This window comes from Tinamus guttatus, unplaced genomic scaffold, assembly GCF_059628265.1.
Source record: "Tinamus guttatus ecotype Peru unplaced genomic scaffold, ASM5962826v1 Tinamus_guttatus_pri_ptg000563l, whole genome shotgun sequence".
Taxonomy (NCBI): domain Eukaryota; kingdom Metazoa; phylum Chordata; class Aves; order Tinamiformes; family Tinamidae; genus Tinamus; species Tinamus guttatus.
Genome location: NW_028289097.1, coordinates 1485985 through 1502595, shown reverse-complemented (window position 1 = coordinate 1502595; position 16611 = coordinate 1485985). Strand labels below are relative to the sequence as shown.

The 16611-nt window shown below is 57.6% G+C and overlaps 1 protein-coding gene across 4 annotated transcripts in view; it reads left to right on the top strand.

Moving 5' to 3' along the window:
• FOXP4 (forkhead box P4) overlaps positions 1-16611 on the top strand; it is a 43371-nt gene that overhangs the window by 12816 nt on the left and 13944 nt on the right. For 2 of the 4 annotated variants that reach the window (XM_088534475.1, XM_088534474.1), the window contains exons 2-4: positions 2297-2486; positions 10179-10268; positions 15477-15599. In XM_088534475.1, coding sequence (XP_088390601.1) covers positions 2313-2486; positions 10179-10268; positions 15477-15599 — 387 coding nt within the window. In that variant the 5' untranslated portion in view covers positions 2297-2312. The remainder of the gene's footprint in view (positions 1-2296; positions 2487-10178; positions 10269-15476; positions 15600-16611) is intronic. The other 2 variants (XM_088534477.1, XM_088534476.1) reach the window with 1 other exon arrangement.

The window sequence follows — 16611 nt, the reverse complement described above, 5'->3', positions numbered from 1 at the left end:
CCTGCTTCGCTAGAGGTCCCTCCCTTTGGAGCAAATTCCCACTTTTGCCCTTTTCCGGGGTGCTGCCCATCCTGGGCCTCTAGCACCCTCAGCCTGATCCAAGGTGCTTGTCCCTCATTTACGTCGCCACCGTCACATTCAGACACCGGCTGCGTGTTTTTTCTTTAAGGTTTTGAAAAACTTTTACAGGCACGGAAATATTTCTGCTGTTATTATTATTATTACTTTCTTTTATGACTTCCCTTGCAGTGTCGGAGCCCGAGCGCGCCAGCAGCCCGTAGGGTTGGAGCAGATTTCCGGGGCTTGGAGAGCGAACGGAGCTGGCTCCGGCTGGAGGCGTTCCGACCCGGAGCCGCTGGCTCCGGCATCCCGACTCCGTTTGGGAATGGGCTCGGATGCTTTCTAGGGGAAGGTAAAGAGAGCCCATGGTTACAGCTCATCTGCAGGAGGAGATTTCCTCCTAATTCCCAATTGTCAGGCTTCAATTTATGCCCCGAAGCCAGGAAAGTTTATATCCTTTCCAAAACTTTTTTCTTCCCTCTTTTTTTTCTTTATTTTTTCCTTTCCCCCCGCTTTTTAATACTTCCTGTTGTAACTCGGGATATTCTTGTTCTCCATATAAAAGTCAAATCCCTTCTCGAGTCCCGCTGAGTTTTTGGCTGTGTTGATGCTTGTGACTTCTGCAAGCAGACGGAGCCCGCGGGGCCTCTCGCGTGCTCAAAACTCAGGGCTACCTGCGGCCTTATCCAAAGGAAAACGAGAGAAATAACAGGAAAAATATAAATCTTCCCAAAAACTTTGTTTGATGCAGCAGAGAGGGAGCAAATCCTGATTCCGAGGCTGAAATGGGGCTGGAAACCAAGCGAGGCTGAGGATTTGGGGCAGTGTGGGGAGGCTTTGCAGGGCACCACGCTCCTATGGGTGCTGGGGTGGCTGCACACGTGAATTGGGGCCACCTGCCTCCCGTTTCTCTTCTTTTCCTCTTTTTTTTTCCCCTCTATTTTTTCCCTAACGTGGTGTCTGTGCAAAGGCGCTTCCTTTTCTGGTCATCGTCGCTCCCTTCTCGGAAAGTGGCTCTGCTCCCCTCGCCCCGCTGTCCCGGCATCCCCGCTCGCCACTTCTGCATTTTAGGGCAAAAAAAAAAAAAAAAAGAAAAATAAATGCAGTAATCCCTTTAACCTTGAATTCTCCTGCAGCCACCAGCGTGTCGCCGCGTGCGTGCGTGTGCGTGCGCCCGTGGGGGTTTTTGATAGTGCGAGGACTGCAGGAGGGAGCCGGCAACTCCACATGGGAATTAATGTCAGTCATATACCCTGCGGAAATGACTTTTGAAATGCATATAATCTCAAACATGCAAATGAGAAGCTTGCTTCACCCTGTTTAATATGAATGATCAGCTTCTGAATAGCTATTATTACACGCCACATTTCAGCAATTATGTTGTTCGCGGTTTGTCTTTCTATCTCTTTTTGGTGGGGGGGAGAAGAAGGGAGAAAAGAAGAGAAGAAAAGGGAGGAAGAGGCAGCACTTCTTGCCATCCCTGTTGCTGCTCCTCTTCGCTTGCAAACTTGCTGCCCGGCTCCGAGCGGATGCTCTTCCCATTTCAGCTTCCCTGCTCCCTTTAGATCCAGGTGCTCCTTAGGTTTAATCAAAGGTTGCTCATCCCTAAATCTTGCAGTATCCCCGTATTGGGGCACAGGAGGAAGGGCTTTGCCTCGGATCTTCAGGGGGAGGTGACGGAGGGGAACCCACCAGGAAAAGGCTGCATTCCAGCCCCAGGAGGGATCAGAGGGAATTCTGTCCCTGGATTAAATAAAAACGGTGTAAAACTTTGCAGAGGACTCGCATGAGCCTAAAGCAAGGGATAAAATGCAGTGTGTGCTGCGGGCACGGGGCTGCTCAGGGCCGCACGTGCAGCAGGATTGAGGAGGTAGCTGGGAAAAGGGCATCGTTTCCCGGACAGTGTTTCCTGATGTCGCTGGCTCTGCTTTTCCTGTTGGAAAAGGCCCATTCGCTGGAAGTCCTTGGAAGCGTGTCAGCCCGAAGTGCTCAAGGTGGAGCCCGCACATGGCTGGAACCGCCACCACCCCGAGTTTGTCAAGGGAAGGATTTGGAAATCTCTAGTTCTTTGCAAAAATCCCCAATTTCTGTTTGTTTTTCAGAATTTCTGTTACTTTTTTTCTCCCCTGTGCAGGAGAGAGAGGAGAAACACAGCAATTCCCACATTCCCAAGCGGGATGCGGCTGGGGCCGCTGCTCTCTTCTCATCCCGGTCTCTCGTTCCCTCGTTCCCGCAGGTCCTGCTAGCGAGTCATGATGGTTGAATCCGCCTCGGAGACGATTCGCTCGGCTCCCTCCGGCCAGAACGGGGTGAGCAGCCTCGCGAACCAGCCCGATGGCGGCGGCGGCGGCCGGGAAGGGGCGGCCAGCGGGGAGCCCAACGGCGAGATGAGCCCCGTGGAGCTCCTGCACCTCCAGCAGCAGCAGGTAGGAGACGGCGCCTGCGTCTTCCTCCCGCCCTCCTCCTCTTCCTCAACCTGCTGCTTTCCACAAACCCACACGAGGCAGCCAGGGATCGGGTCCTCCGAGCGTTTGGATTTGCGGCCGAGAGGCCTGGAAAATCCCGTTGGCTGTAAAACAAGGATCAGGCAATTCTGCGTTGGTCCTTGGTCCCCGGACGGTGCCACAGGGTCATTTTCCCTTGCTGGGTCCTTGCACATGCGTCTCTGCAGTGCCACGGGGGCCCTGCCCGCGTGTGCGCGCCTGCAGGTTACCTTTGCAAACAAACTTTGGAGAAAACATAAATTTTCCTTCCTCGGATACTAAATAAGGCAATGATCCCTGCCTCGTACGGAGCTCGCCTCCCCGAGCCATAAATTCCAGCGTGAAAGCTGTAAAAAATTGCTGTGTCTGATACTTTAGTAGTGAGTGCTGTAAATCCATTACCTGAATAACAGCCGTTTCGCACGCAGTTAAGCCCCTGTTCCCCTGATCTGCAGGGTAATCATGTGTGTAATGTCCCCCTGCGCGAGGAGCCGCCGCGCGCGCCGCGTTTCCGCGCCCTCTCCTTCCTCTCCCTCCTCTTCCTCCTCGCGGGGTGTAATTCCTCCCTTTCCCATTCCTCCTTCCCAGCGTTGTTGCTCGGGGAAACCGGTTGGCACGCGGAACGGTGGAGGCAGAGGGGTTGGTAAACTTCCAAAAGGCGGTGACATGTGCGGTGACAGCACCTTGGGGAGGGAAGGGAGGAGGAAGAAAGGCAGCTCAAGGACTATCAATCTTTGTGCTTCAGGGAACAGGCTGAGCACCAGCTGGGGTCAGGAATAAATGTCCCTGTATAGAGAGTTTTGCGCAATTAGGTGCTTTATGGAGGCTTTGCCCCATCCCGAGCAGCATCCAGCCACCCCCTCGTCGCGGGCAGCGCCGTCCCGCACCGTCGGGCCGTTCCTGTCTGACGGTTCCTCCGTCCCGACTCTTGCTGCAGTTCCTGCCATGTTGCTGTTACTCCCTTCATTTCTCCTTAAATGCATGAAATCCCATGAGGAGTTAGGAAGTCCGGGAGTATAAACCCGCCTTGTGATCTCCCCACTGATATTCAGCTGGAAGAAGCACCGGTGGCTTCAGGAGACAAGTTTGGCCTCCTTTAGTGGCCAAGGTCCATAGGGAGCTGCATCTGAGGGGCGGAATTGCCATGATGGGCCTCAGAGTTTCCTTCAGCTTCTGCATTCCCGCTGCCGTCTGGGTATCCCCCTCCAAGGTGGGGGGCAGCTCGTGGGGAAGGTCCGTGATAAAGCCAGGGAAAAATGGCCTGGAAGCGCGATCCGGGCAGGAACGCTGTGGTGATGGAGGGGGCACGAGGTGAGGTGATTTCCTGGGATAAAAACACGTTTCTAAGAATGCGGAGAGAATGAAAATGCCTCTCTGAGGTGCTCGTGAGAAAGGGAGCCCCGTAGCAGCACTGCCTGGGCATGAACATCCAGGAACGAGCTCGGGAAGGAAGGTGCTTCCTTGCACGCTCGGACACCGCCGTGGTCCCTCCTGCCTAGGGACACACGTGTCCCCACGCTCGCTCCTCTCCCATAGCCCCTTTCAAGCCTCCTGGCCTTTCCCTGTGCCCCGTTTGCTGCATTTTCCAGGCATTCTGCGTCCGGGAGAGCCTCCGCGGCCCCGGAATGGCGCCATCCCCGGCATCCTTGCAGGAAAGGGGCCGGAGGGGAGGCAGAGGGAGCGCTCCCAGCGCCTCCTTCCCGGCAGGCGGCGCGGCGTTGGGGTTAAATCCCTGGATTTCAATGGTGGGGCCCGGCCGCAAAGCGGCGGGGGCTTGAATAGGGCCCGGGCGGCGGAGGGGAGAGGTCAGCCGGGGGCACGGGAAGGTTGCCTAGCGCCTGGGATCTCCCACCGCCGTTGCTGTGGGAACGCCGGGAGACCTCCGGCGCGCTCGCGTCCTCCGAGGAGCCTCCAAAGGGCCCCGCCGTCTTTGCACATTAATGAGCTTTTAACGCGGGGGTCGCCCCGCCGGCGGCCCCAGGGTAATCCGCGCTCCGGCAGGAAACCGGGGTGGCGGAGCCGGGGGGGGGACCCGTCATCCGGCCCCGAGACCTGGGGACTCCGTTCCCGGGAGCTGGGTCTGCCTGGGATGCTTCTTCCTGCGCGCTTGGAAGAGCCGCAGGGGCCTCCCCAAATCCCGAGGCTCATCCCGGAGCTGCAGCACCGGTGCTTGCAGAGGGAATTCTGCAAGGCAGCCGGAGGGGCTCCGAGCGGGATGGCCCAGGGAACACACAAGCAAAGTCCATATTTGGCTCCGTGGGACACAATTTCCCCTCAACTGGGCTTTCCCCCTGCCTTTTTTCCCCCCCGTCTAACTCCTACCCCAAATCCAAACCCATTCCAGGAACAGGATGCCCGGGAATGGCAGCGGGCCTGATTCCCAGGGGAATAGCCCTGAATCTCCAGCCTCGGCAGCAATCCCACGTGGAGCTTTCCCGGCAGAGGCTCCCTGCAGCCTCCGCGCTCCTACGGTAGCTCTTTCCAAATTGCAATCCTATAGAAAAGGAGCCATCTGGAAAACCCATCCAGCTGCTCTGCTGCTGCTTGGCCTTTTTTATTATTATTATTATTATCCCCCCAAAAAACCACCCTTGCCATTTATTGCAGACACATGTAAAAGCAGTGGTAAGTTGTTAAACAAAAATAAGGCTTTTCAGAGAGGAGCACATCGGACTTTTTTTGCTGTCGGAGGAAGAGTGTGGATGGGGGAGGAAGGACCCTTCGCTACCCTCGGAAAGACACCGTTCCATAAAGCATGCGATTGCATTTCAAATATATTGTGTAATACGCTATTATTAGGGTGTTTAAGATAAAAACGAGATCGGAGCACTTAAGCGAAACTCATCTCTCTATTAGGCCCCTTGATTTATATTTCGTATTTTACCAAGCATGGATGCAGGAGGGGCTTCCCCCCCCAGCCCTTTCTTTTTTCCTTTTTTTTCCGGGGAGGATGGGATTCTCCGGAGCTCGTTCCTTGTGTTCTTCATTAACGGCATCAGGAGCAGAGGAATGAAGTGCAGGAGCATTGGAGTGTGTGCAGCAAAAGGGAGACCAGCCAGGCCAAGAGGGAAAGAGGCAGCACTCGGTGTAAAAAGGAATTTTCTTTTTTTTTGTTTTTTTTTTCTTTTTCCGTGAAGAATTGTGTCATTTTGTTAATCTTGATCTCGTGGAGCCATTTGGTTCTGGTTAAGCCAGGCTGGGCTGGGTGGAAGTGCTTTTCAATATGGCATCATTTACGGTTAATATCCAGCTAAAAATATCTGCGAGCGTGTATGTTGTTTTAATAGCTCTAATTCTGGAATGCGACGATGTCATTTTTATGAGGCTAGTGTAAAAAAAAAAAAAAAAAAAAAACACTTTCTTTTGGTTAACTTTTTTTTTAACTTTTTTTCTCCCTTCCCAACTCTACATTTGGGGAAAAGGAGTTGGGGAGCAAAACAGAAATATAAAATCTCTCTATGGAGCCACTTTCTGCCTCCTTCCTTACAAAATTCTTGGTTTCATATAATTTATTTTATTTTATTTTATTTTATTTTGGTTCTGTTAATTCATTGGAGGCTGAAACCCCATTTAAAGTGTTGATCCCGTTCGGGTGGAAATTCCCTGGGCTATTTTTGGGCCAGGGCAGCCGCTCTCCCTGGCACGGCCCGGAGCAGCGCAGATGCTTTTGGCTGCTGCCGCTGGAGCATCCAGACGCCGCAGGGAGTAATGGAAACGTGCCGTTTTGGGAATAAAACACCGTGGAAAATAAGGTGCTGTTTTAGAAATAAAACACCCTGGAGAATAAGGTGCTTTTAAAACACCCTGGCCACATTTTTCCTTGCATCCTGTGGTTTTCTGGGAGGCTCGTGATGCTTTTTAAAGACCCATGGGTGCCTCTGTCCTTGCCCAGGAACTTTTGTACTTTTTGACCTGTTTTTTATTCCCAAATTTGACCAGGTGATTCAAGGCCTTGGGAAGTTCAGTACTGGCAAATTTGGGGGAAGAAATTAAAAAAAAAAAAGTGGACAAACAAAGGCAAGAGATTAAATTTAGTGGCCGAAGTGCAAGTTGGGGCTGAGGTGCCCCGGATTCATTGTACCCAAGAGGAGCCGGCAGGTTACCACGTTCCTTGGCTTGCCTGTCGGCTCTGCCGGAGGAGGTGGAATCCGGCCTGGAAGAGCATGAGAGCCCTTGGGGAAAGAGTTAATGAATTAATCCCCAGGTATGTTGGGTGGAAGCCGGGATAATGGTAGATTTCCCCTCCGGAGTCCACACGCCCTGGCTGGAGGATGAGCCGAGCGCCAGGATCCGCCCGTTCCCGTTGCTCCGGGTTCCGTGTCCCGTCTCTCCCGGCCTCTTGCCCCAGCGCCTGGGGAATTCCTGGGAGCTCCCCCGGCTCCCCGGGAGCCGCTCCTGGCCCCGCGTTTCTGCTGTCTGGACATTGTGTTCGGCTGCACCTGGGATTAATCCGAGATGTTTTATTTGCCGCCCCCACGTTCACTGTTTCACGTTTCTTTGTGCTCTGGTGTTTTTTGCAAAAAAAAAAAAAAAAAAAAAAGGCACGTGCAGGAGCGTCTCGAGCGAGCAGCAGGTGAGGCAGCACGAGCTGGGAACACTGGAATTGTGGCAGCCTTTTCCCAGGGGCTCTAAAACGTCCTGATTGCCTTCTGAGATGCTGGCTCCAAGTCAGTGTGGTTAAGGGGTATGTTCCAGTGGGCCTCATCAGAAGAAATAGCGTGAGATGCGCTGGGGCACTGGCAAAACCTGGGCTATATTTTTCTGATATAGTTCTAGCAGTTAAACAATATGTGTTAGTTAAAGCAGTGTCATCCTGCAGTGAAGATGAGGTCGAATCTTCCATGGAGTAACTCAGGTGGGGAGCTCTGTGGGCCATCCCGGCAAAGGGAGAATTCCCGTCCTCTTCCCAAGCCCTGGAACGTGTCGCTGCTGCTCTTTTGGAGGACAAAGCCGAGCAGCACCAGCCCTTGACGTCAGCGCCTGAGACATTGCAAACTTTTTAATGGGATAATTTGCTGATCAAAGGGAGCCGTGCAGGAGCGTGATGAATTTGACACAACCCATTCGTTCCTAATTACGGGTAGCGTGCTAATGACTCCTGAATAACACCGTGCAGCAGGATACAAGTTTAAAAAAACGATCTTGCTCCAGCTCATGCGGAGGGGAAAGTGCAGCCGGATTTAAGAGGGAGACTTTTGTTCTCCTGCGGTCAGGTGGTTTCTGAAGTAAGGGTTGATTACGGGCAATGTGCTGCGTGCTTTTCCCTGGAAAACTTCATCCCACCAGGATGAAGCCTCTCTCTGGGACATGTTCTAACCCAAACCCGGGGCCTCTCTGGGGCTCCGGGGGGGCAGCCCTGCCTGCCATTGTCAGGCCATGTCATTTTTTCCTGTAAATCTTGTAATTTCGTGCTTCAGAGCACAACAAAGTGAGAGTCAGCAGGGAGTGAATTAAATCCCCCCGAGGGGCGGGCGGGCGCCCTCGCTCCCGCGGACCTTCCCGCTCCCCATCCTGCCGCCCTTCGGAGCCCGGCGCTGGCACAAACCGCGTTCATCTCGTTGGAGCAATTTGCCAGCTTTAATAAACTCCGTCCGGCTTTACAGGGATCCCAAAGCCTCGTAAATCCCGGGGCTTCCTCGTGTCTCCCGGTGCGCGGCTGGGGCAGCTCAAGCCGGGCATCTCGGGGCGAGTGGGAGAGCGGCTCTTGTGCGGGGCAGCGGCTGGGATTGGGAATGGCGATCCCGGGATCGGCCTGCCTGGTGTGTTGCCCACAGCTGGGATCTCCTCCTGCTTGATGTTTTCCGTCCTCTCTGGCTTTGGTTGTGCCCACTTGGGCTTTAGGATCAGCTTCGGTGGCCCGGCTGTTCCCAACCTGGGCCGTGAGTCCTGCAAAGCCAAGGAGCAGTGCCAGGGCTCTGATCTTGCTGCGAGATGCAGCCGGTGTCTTTTTTGGTTGCGTTTTGCCTGTTTTTGTAGAGCAGTTGGTCGAGTTGGTGCTTTCCCCTGCACCAGCTGCCCACGGATGCCGGGGGAGTTTCACGCCGCGCAGGCAGGGAAAGGCACCGGCTGAGCAGCCGGAGGCGCCGGGAGAGCGTGGGCGGCCGGGATGCCCCGGCGCTCGGCTCCTTGCTGCAGTTCCCACCGCAACTCCAGGAACCCGGAGGGCCGGGAAGCGCCTGGGCCACCCCTCGCTTTTCCCTCCTCCAGGAGCTTCATGTCCAGCAGCTCCGTTTATCTCCGGAGCGCAGCACTAGCCTCTGCACAGTCTATCCCGTATGGAAATTCCTGGGCTTTCGCGGGGCCGTTTGATGCTTCACAAGCACCCGCTTCGCTTCCTGCCTTGGCTGCATTTGGGGCACAGCTGCTGGGCTGGGTCCCTCCGCACAAAACTGTTTTTTTTCAATAAAAAAAGCCGGACTGCGTCCACCTCCAGGAGGGACAGACCGCGCGCTGGCGTCTGCAGCAGAACCGCGAAAACCAGCGCTCGCGAACGCCGGCTTTTGGCAGCGACTTTGTTCCTTTGAGCCGCGCAAGGAGGGGGCGGAAAATCCAGCCCCGGCAGCCCCTTTGCCCCGGCCGCCGCCTGGAAGCCGGCGCGGTGATTTACGGCCGGGGTGTTGACAGCTCGGGGGAACCCACATGCTGTTTGCAGCACCGCCAAGCTGGGCGCTGACCCGGCGCCCTCGGCCCCCCCGCCGGCCCCGCGCCGCAATAAAAACCCGTCTTGCAGGCAGCGCCACAATGACTTTGTTGTGCACAGCGCTCCCCGAAAGGGGAAAGCGAGAAAAACTCCATGTGTGCGCACAGAGGGTTGCTCAAAACGCCAAAATAAGGAGCGTTCGAGGCAGCCACGGGGCTGCTTTGCTCAGCGCGCGGCCCCTCCGCTGCAGAAGCTCCCTCTCCTTTTGGCTTGCTCGCTCCCCTCTGCTCGCACTTGTTGCTCTCTCCTCGGCGCCTCCTTGCAGGGTTCTCTCCAATTCCACGTTTGCAGAGGATGCTGCAGTGGGTCCTCATGCTCACGCCCGTCCTTTTAACCATTTACGTTGTTTTTTCCCCGTTTGCATGACAGCTACTTCCTTTGGGCAAGACTCTTGGCAAACTAGCGCGTGTTAAGGAAACTATTGTAAAAAGCAGCAGGTTGCACCTCGGGGCACTGCTCAGCTCCGGCACGGCTGGGAACGCCGTCAGCTGCACCGAGTTATTTGCGCAGGGCGGAAACCGCGCGGCGCGCGAGCAGAATCCCGGCTGGCGACGGGGACTCTTGGTGCTACAATGTGACGATCAGCTGTATAATTAAATACACGCTGTGGCTTTAGGCATGTGGGTTGTCAGCGGCAGGAGGAAAAGCCCGCGCGCTGCGCGGCGGCTCGGCGGGAGCGCTCGGAAGGACGAGCTCCGGCAGCAGCCGCGGCTCCTTTGGTTGCATCTGCGGGCAGCACTGCTTGTAAAGGGGATGGAGGTGATCCGGGTGGGAAGTGGGCCAAATCTTGGAAAATTCCAGCCCGGAGTGCTTTGTGGGAGGTTGCACGCAGGCCTTTGGCGCAGCAGGGAGGCACCCTGTTAATCCCGAGGGATCGGAGAAGCGGCTCCGGGGGCTCCCGTGCGCGCTGCCCACCCGCTGTGTCTCTTTTGCAGGCTCTCCAGGTGGCTCGACAGTTCCTGCTGCAGCAGGCCGCGGGGCTCAGCTCGCCCGGCGGCAATGACACCAAGCAGCCCGCGGTGCAGGTGAGGCCAGCACGCGCGCCCGGCCAGCCCAGTCCCCCTCTCAGCTTTTCCTTAGCTCCCTTCGCATCCCTCGCCTTTGGCTTTGCCGTGGATGAGGCCAGGAGGGTCCCTTGAGATGTCCCGATGCCATCGGCGCTGGCACCAGAATGGGATTTGCTTCATGCACGGGTGTTTTCTGCAGCAGACACTGGGCTTGAGTGTTGGGAGTTATCCTGGGAGAGACGGATCCTGGAGGCAGCGTGTCCCGCTCCCCATGAGGACCTTCCCTTCACTCCCTGACCACTTTGTCCAGGAAGGAAAGGGCCGACGGGATGGAAGGAGGGAAGCAAAGGGGCCTGGAGAGCACATGGGAGGCAGGAAAGCAGCAAAGCCCAAGTGACTGGGAAGCGACAATTTAAATAGCCATGCGGAGGGGCTCTCCCTTCAGGCTAATTAAATTTATCGGAGAACAGCAGGTTACCTTATTAGAGCCACGTGGGCTTAATTAACAAAGGGAAGTAATTAGCACAGGCTCTTTGCGAGCTGGAGGTCCTGCCCGTGCCGGGCGGCAGGAGCAGAGCGGCCTTCCTCGCCCATGGTCCTCCTCCCGGTCCCGGTCTCCGGGATGCTCCGACTGGCTCTGCTGTCTGTTATTTTCCCTGCGTCCCCCTGTGGACCCCTGTTAGGGTCTGGACTGTGGAATTACATCTCTGGTGCAAAAACGGGCTTGCAGAGCACGCGGTGCCTCCTGCAGCCTTTTGCTCCTGATTCCTTGTGGCCTTTCCCACCGCCCGGCTCCGGAGCTGCTCCCGGGGAGCTGCTGTCCCTGCTGTCCCCGCCGGGGCTCCCCACGCCGGAGCGGCGGGACAGGGACATGCAGGGCAGGGATGCAGCCCGGCCGGGCTGCACGCGAGCAGCTTTTTTCCCGAGCGCGTTTGCAGGAAGGAAGCGCAGTCAGTGCATGGAAAATCTCTCGGAAGAACAAAGGCAGAAAGAGTGAAGTCAGATTCCGGTAAGGGGCGTCCCGCTCTCCCCGCCGTCGCTTCCCTTCCCTGCGCGCTCCGGCCCTTTGCCTCCGTCTTCCCGGCCGCGTGGCCGGCTTTTCCAGAGTTAACTCAGGCTGCCTTCCTCCCCCCCTCCCTCCTCCTCCTCCTCCCTTTTGTGTTGCAAAGGAACTTGTGAAAGTGGCAGACGTGAGTCAGAAATAGCTCATAACTCAGCGGCCTCCCCCCGGCCCGCGCCGGCAGCTGGAGCGCGATCCCGCCGCGGGGAGATAGGGATTAAGCAGGCTCCTTTGAAAGGAAGTTTATCTAACGGCGGAGTGGTGTGGATGAGACTGGCCAGGACGGCTGCGCCGCCGCGGGGGGAGGACGGGGAGCAGGAGGAGGAGGAAGGCTGCATCCTCCTCAAAGCGCATCCCACCCGGAGAGGGGGAGAGCGGCGCAGGGAACGTGGCGTTCCCAAATCCCGGCAAATGGGGAGCGCGGGGTCCCAGCGGCCGCCACCCTTTGCAGACTCGTCCTCCAAAGGTGCAGGTGCATGGCAGCCTGCGTGCTGTGCAGTGGCAGAATGGCCAATTTGGGGGATTTTTGCAGGAATGAGAGATTGCTGATGATGCTGAAGGGAAGTGTGTGGCCTCCTTGCCTGGGAGCTTGTGGGGAGCAGCAGTTTCGGAGCATCCTCCTGGCCAAGGGCAGCTTGGCAGGAGCACCGGGGTCCCGGGGCAACCCGGCAGCACCGCTAAGTCCCGGCTGCTTCCGCGGCTGCCGGCACATGTGGAGCAAGCGGCACCCGGGATGGCGCCGGGGCACCGCTCCATGGGAACGCGAGCGGCACCGGCGGCTCCCGAAAACCCAACCGGAGCCGCTGAGCTCCACGGCAATCGCGGTTTTGGGTAGGAACCCGCTGTCCCCTGGGTGCCTGTCGAGATGGGTGCATAAGGACAGTCTCACCGCTGACACTCCAGTTCCAGCTGCCTAGAAAGAGAGAAAACAACAAAAACACTGGGATTTAAAACACTTTGGGGTTTTTTTTGCAACTTTAGAGCAATTAGAAACTTGGTAGAGATGGTTGACTGTTGCACCGGAGGCTTCTCGCTGCACTCGGCTTGTGCAGCGCTGCTCTCTCCGGGGCACTCAGCCCTGGGCCCCACTCTTGGTGCCACTTTGAGGCCACTGGACCCACCAAATCATTGGGTTTTAGGGAGTTTTGTGGCTTTTCCCTTCCCACAGCAGGAACGGGGGATCCCAGCACAACTGGGGAAGGCAACTCGCTGCGGTCAAGGAGCCTCCAGAACGGGAGCGGGGATGACGGGCACCGAGGGAAGGGAGAGGAGTTGGGAGCAAACTGCGGGAAATTGCTTTTCCTTTGTCTGCCGTGGTGGGGAGGCTGCTGGAGCGGAAAAGTGTATTTTGTTGATTTGAAACTTGCGTGAAATGGGTAATGAAGACGGATCAATACCAGCCCTTCTCCTTCCCTCTGCGGCCAGCGCGGCACAGGCGACCGTGCTGGCCCGCGGCCCCGCTTTGCTGGCCAAGCCGGGGCAGGTCTGCTGGGCCGCTCGGTGCCCTTGCAGGTAGTCGGAGCCGGTTAATGGAGCGATGGGGGGATTTGCGCCAGGTCGTTTCTGTGGGTTTGGAAGGGAGCTGCTCGCTCGGCGCGAGCAAGGCAGCCAGGACGGCGTGGGCAGCGAGGCGGGAGTTTGGGAGCCTGGTGTTAGGTGTAGAGCTGGGCTTGCAGGAGGAGCCTTTTTTCCCCCATAACCGCCCCGGCCTCTCCCGGGAGCGCGGCCGGCTCCTTGGGAAAGCGCCATGCGTGAGTAAGAGCTGGCGTTGGAGCCGGAGGTCAGCGCGGGGATGCCGAGATGCTGAGTGAGCCGCGGGCTCCCTCCCGGCATCACGGGGAGCCCAGCGGCCGCATCCCGTGTTGCACCGTGAAGGCGCCTCCGGTCTCCTCGGCTCCAAGTTTGGGAATCCTCTCTCCTCCCAGGACATCATAAACTCCTGGGTAGAGGGGACGTCCCATTCCCCGAAATCTGCTTCCCATTAAAAGCAAACCCCGCCGCGTTGCTCCCAGCCCTGCTGTGTTACACCCGGCCCAATCCTGCTCCTTTCCTCTGGCTGGGGCAGAGCTGCTCCGCGCTCCCCCGAGCGCCGAGTTTCCCCTTTAATACCCGGCTTGTTTTCCACCCACCGTCTGCTTATCCGCCCCCTCCCCGACCGCTCCATTCTCCAGCACGGAGGGATTACAACCAAGACAGCCTGGAAAACCAGCCCCTCGAGATTGGGTTCGCAGCGCGCGGATCCGGCGTCAAGGCTTTTTGTTCGACAGCCAAAGCTGTTAGTAAGCAGTTTTGCGGGGTGGCAGCAGGCCAAGGCGTGAGTCAAGCCCCGCTGTAACTCGCTCTCGGGCAGATGCCAGCTCATGACACACGCGCGGGCCCTTCTTGGAGAGAAGCAGCCCGCGGTCCCGGTGACAAATCCCGGCCGTGCCCACGGGTGATGCTGGAGGGAGGAATTGGAGCACTGGGGAAAAGGAGCATTGAAAAATCCCTGTCCGGGTGCAAGGCACAGTGGTCTCCACAGGGCTCCTCCTGCACCAGATCGAGGCTCGATTGGACTTTTTTGGGTTCGGTGCCAGGTGCTGCCTGCTGGAAAAGCCTCCGGCTGTTCCGCAGACCAGGCTCATAACTGGGAAATGACCAAGCCGGGTTTATCCCGGATGGTGGAAACGGCGGCTCCCGGCCGGCACAATGAGCCGCAGGTTCCTCAAGGAGCTGCTTCCCGCGTCAGTGTGGCATCCCGGCGTGCGCGGGGAGCGAGCCATTTAATGCAGACAAAGGTTGTATGAAAATATAATTCTGCTTTTGTTAGCAGCCATCAAACTCTAAAAAGCGTCGCTTTTGTTTTCTTGTAACATTGTGAAAACCTAGTGTCGGATCGAGAGCTGGGGCCCTCTCGACTAATCGCCTCTCCTTTGTGTTTTTAGATTATAGGGGCAATTAGTGTTGTCAAAACCTCTGGCAATTCTCTTTGCTCTTGACAGGGTGTCAGTCCGCTGGGCGAGAAATGGAAGGTGTTATAACTCTCCGGTAATTAGAGTGCCTCCGATTGGAAAATGCCGGCAAATGCGGAGGAGCGGCCACACGTGGGGGCGGGGAGGCGGCCGGGCTGGGGGGATGGATGCAGATGAGCAATTAATTAGGGGCTCTCATTCCCTGCGCATGGCGAGCCGAGGAATCGAGCGAGGGAAGCGAGCGGGATGCTCCCGCGCTCGCAATTCTCCCCGGATGCGCCTGCCCAGCACAGCCGGCGGGAGCTGCCCTCTATCCCAGGGGAGCCTTGGACTTTTTTTCCGGGCTCGGGATGTCTGGGAAGGCGGCCGATGTCGCAGCCTGCCCTGCAAACGGCACCGTCCCCGTGGGTCCGTCCCCCCCGGCTCGAGCTGCAGGTGCCCCCGCGCAGCCTTGGGCGCCAACGCGCCGCAATTAATAAATAACTCCGGCAAGGAGGCAGCCGGGGTGGGATCGGCAGCGGCAAATGAGACCGGGACCACTTGCGACACCTCCCTGGAGCAAAATGCCTGAGCAAACAGATAAGCCTTTGCTATCGCCCTTGAAGGTCGGCGTGCCGGGGCACCCGTGACAGAGGGGGCAGCGCGCGGGCATCCTCCCCTCGGCCTCTTGGAGGCCACAGGGGGCTGATTTGAAGAATTTGGCCTGGGATGGATCCCGGGATGGATCCCGGCCTGGGATCCGTCACCTGGCACGTTCCCCTGCAGACGATAACCCACTGTGGGGGTTGGTGGGTTTTCCTCGTCCTCCCTGCCCCGGCATGGTGATTCCGGCCTTCCAGTGTCAGGCGGCGGGAAAAGCTTGGATGTGCTGATGGAAAAGCCGACAGTCTATTCCTTGCCACTGCACTCCTCCAAGCGCTGGGCTTGGGTACCTCCCTGCACTCCAGAGGCTTTTCCCTGCTTTGCCAGGGATGAGGATGCTCCCTGTGCTGCCAGCTCTTCTCCATGGCCAATTCCTGCTGCTGACCTGCATTCCAAGCAGGAAAAAAGCAGTAGCCCCACACCTGCCTCCATCATCCCGTTGCATCCTGGTCTGCATCTCCAGGGGCATCTCCATCCCTTCGGCATCTCCCACCTCTTCCCCAGGACCCCGAGGCCGGTGGGTGCGTGGCGGGTTTGTCACCCTGGGACGTGACGTGTCGCTCCTCTCTGCAGGTCCCCGTGTCCGTGGCCATGATGTCCCCGCAGATGATCACGCCGCAGCAAATGCAGCAGATCCTCTCCCCGCCCCAGCTGCAGGCCCTCCTGCAGCAGCAGCAGGCCATAATGCTGCAACAGGTACGGCCCCCGCGCGATGCCGGGATGCGCGCTTTGCCGGGGATGGGCTGGGCTTTTTCCTCCTGTATTTTCCCGGGGATCAGCCTGTCCTGTGCCGAGGGGTGCAATGTAAAGCACGGCCCGTGCTTGCAGCACGGCACAGCCCCGTTCGCGACGCTGGGTCGGGATCTCGGAGCAGAGCGAACCCTGGCGCAAGGGACGTGTTGGGGCTGCTGCTTTTGGGAGCAGGTGCCTGGGTGTCAATCCCGGCTCCAGCCTCTTTTCCAGAAGGCTCTGCAAGAGAAAGAGGAGCAGAGAGAAAGGAAACAGGAAAAAAAAATAAAAAAGGGGAAGAGAGGGGAAAAAAACAAACTCTGAAGCAAAACAGGCTTCTTAGGTAAACAGCTCGGGCTGGGGGAGCGAGAGAAGGAGCGATGCCGCAAGCATCCTCCCCACCCTTCCTCCTGCCTCCTGTACCTGTTTACTCCAAACACGCCGATAAGGATTCAAGGTTGGCCCCAGGGAAAGAACAAAGGGTAAACACTACCCTGGGTGGGTCCTGCTCTGAGCTGCTCTGGAGCCGGATAAAGAAACACGTTTGACTGCAAATTAAACAACCCAGGCCGGAATAGCTCGCATTCTCCACCAGAAGAAAACCAAACATCACACCTCTCACCCCTGACCCAATGTTCCCGCGGCCGAGGCGCAGGGACCCGGCTTTGATTGGCTTTGGGGTAAACACGGAGCCTTTCCAAACCTGTCCGCCGGCACAAAAAGCAAAGTTGCTGCTGTCAGCGCTGTCAGCCCCGAGCTGATAAAGGCTTCCCGGCATCTGCAGGGGCATTCCGGAGGAGCCGGCGTCTCCCTGCGCCCGGCGAGGCGGGAGGGAGGCCGCTGACCTCCCCGCGGCTCCGGCCCCCTCCCGAACATCCATCACCAACAGTTTACTTAGCGGGGCCGGGGCGAGAGCTGCCGTCCCCCCGGCACGTCCCGGCGCTGCCTCTGGCAGCCTGGGAGCCGTTTTGGGGGGATC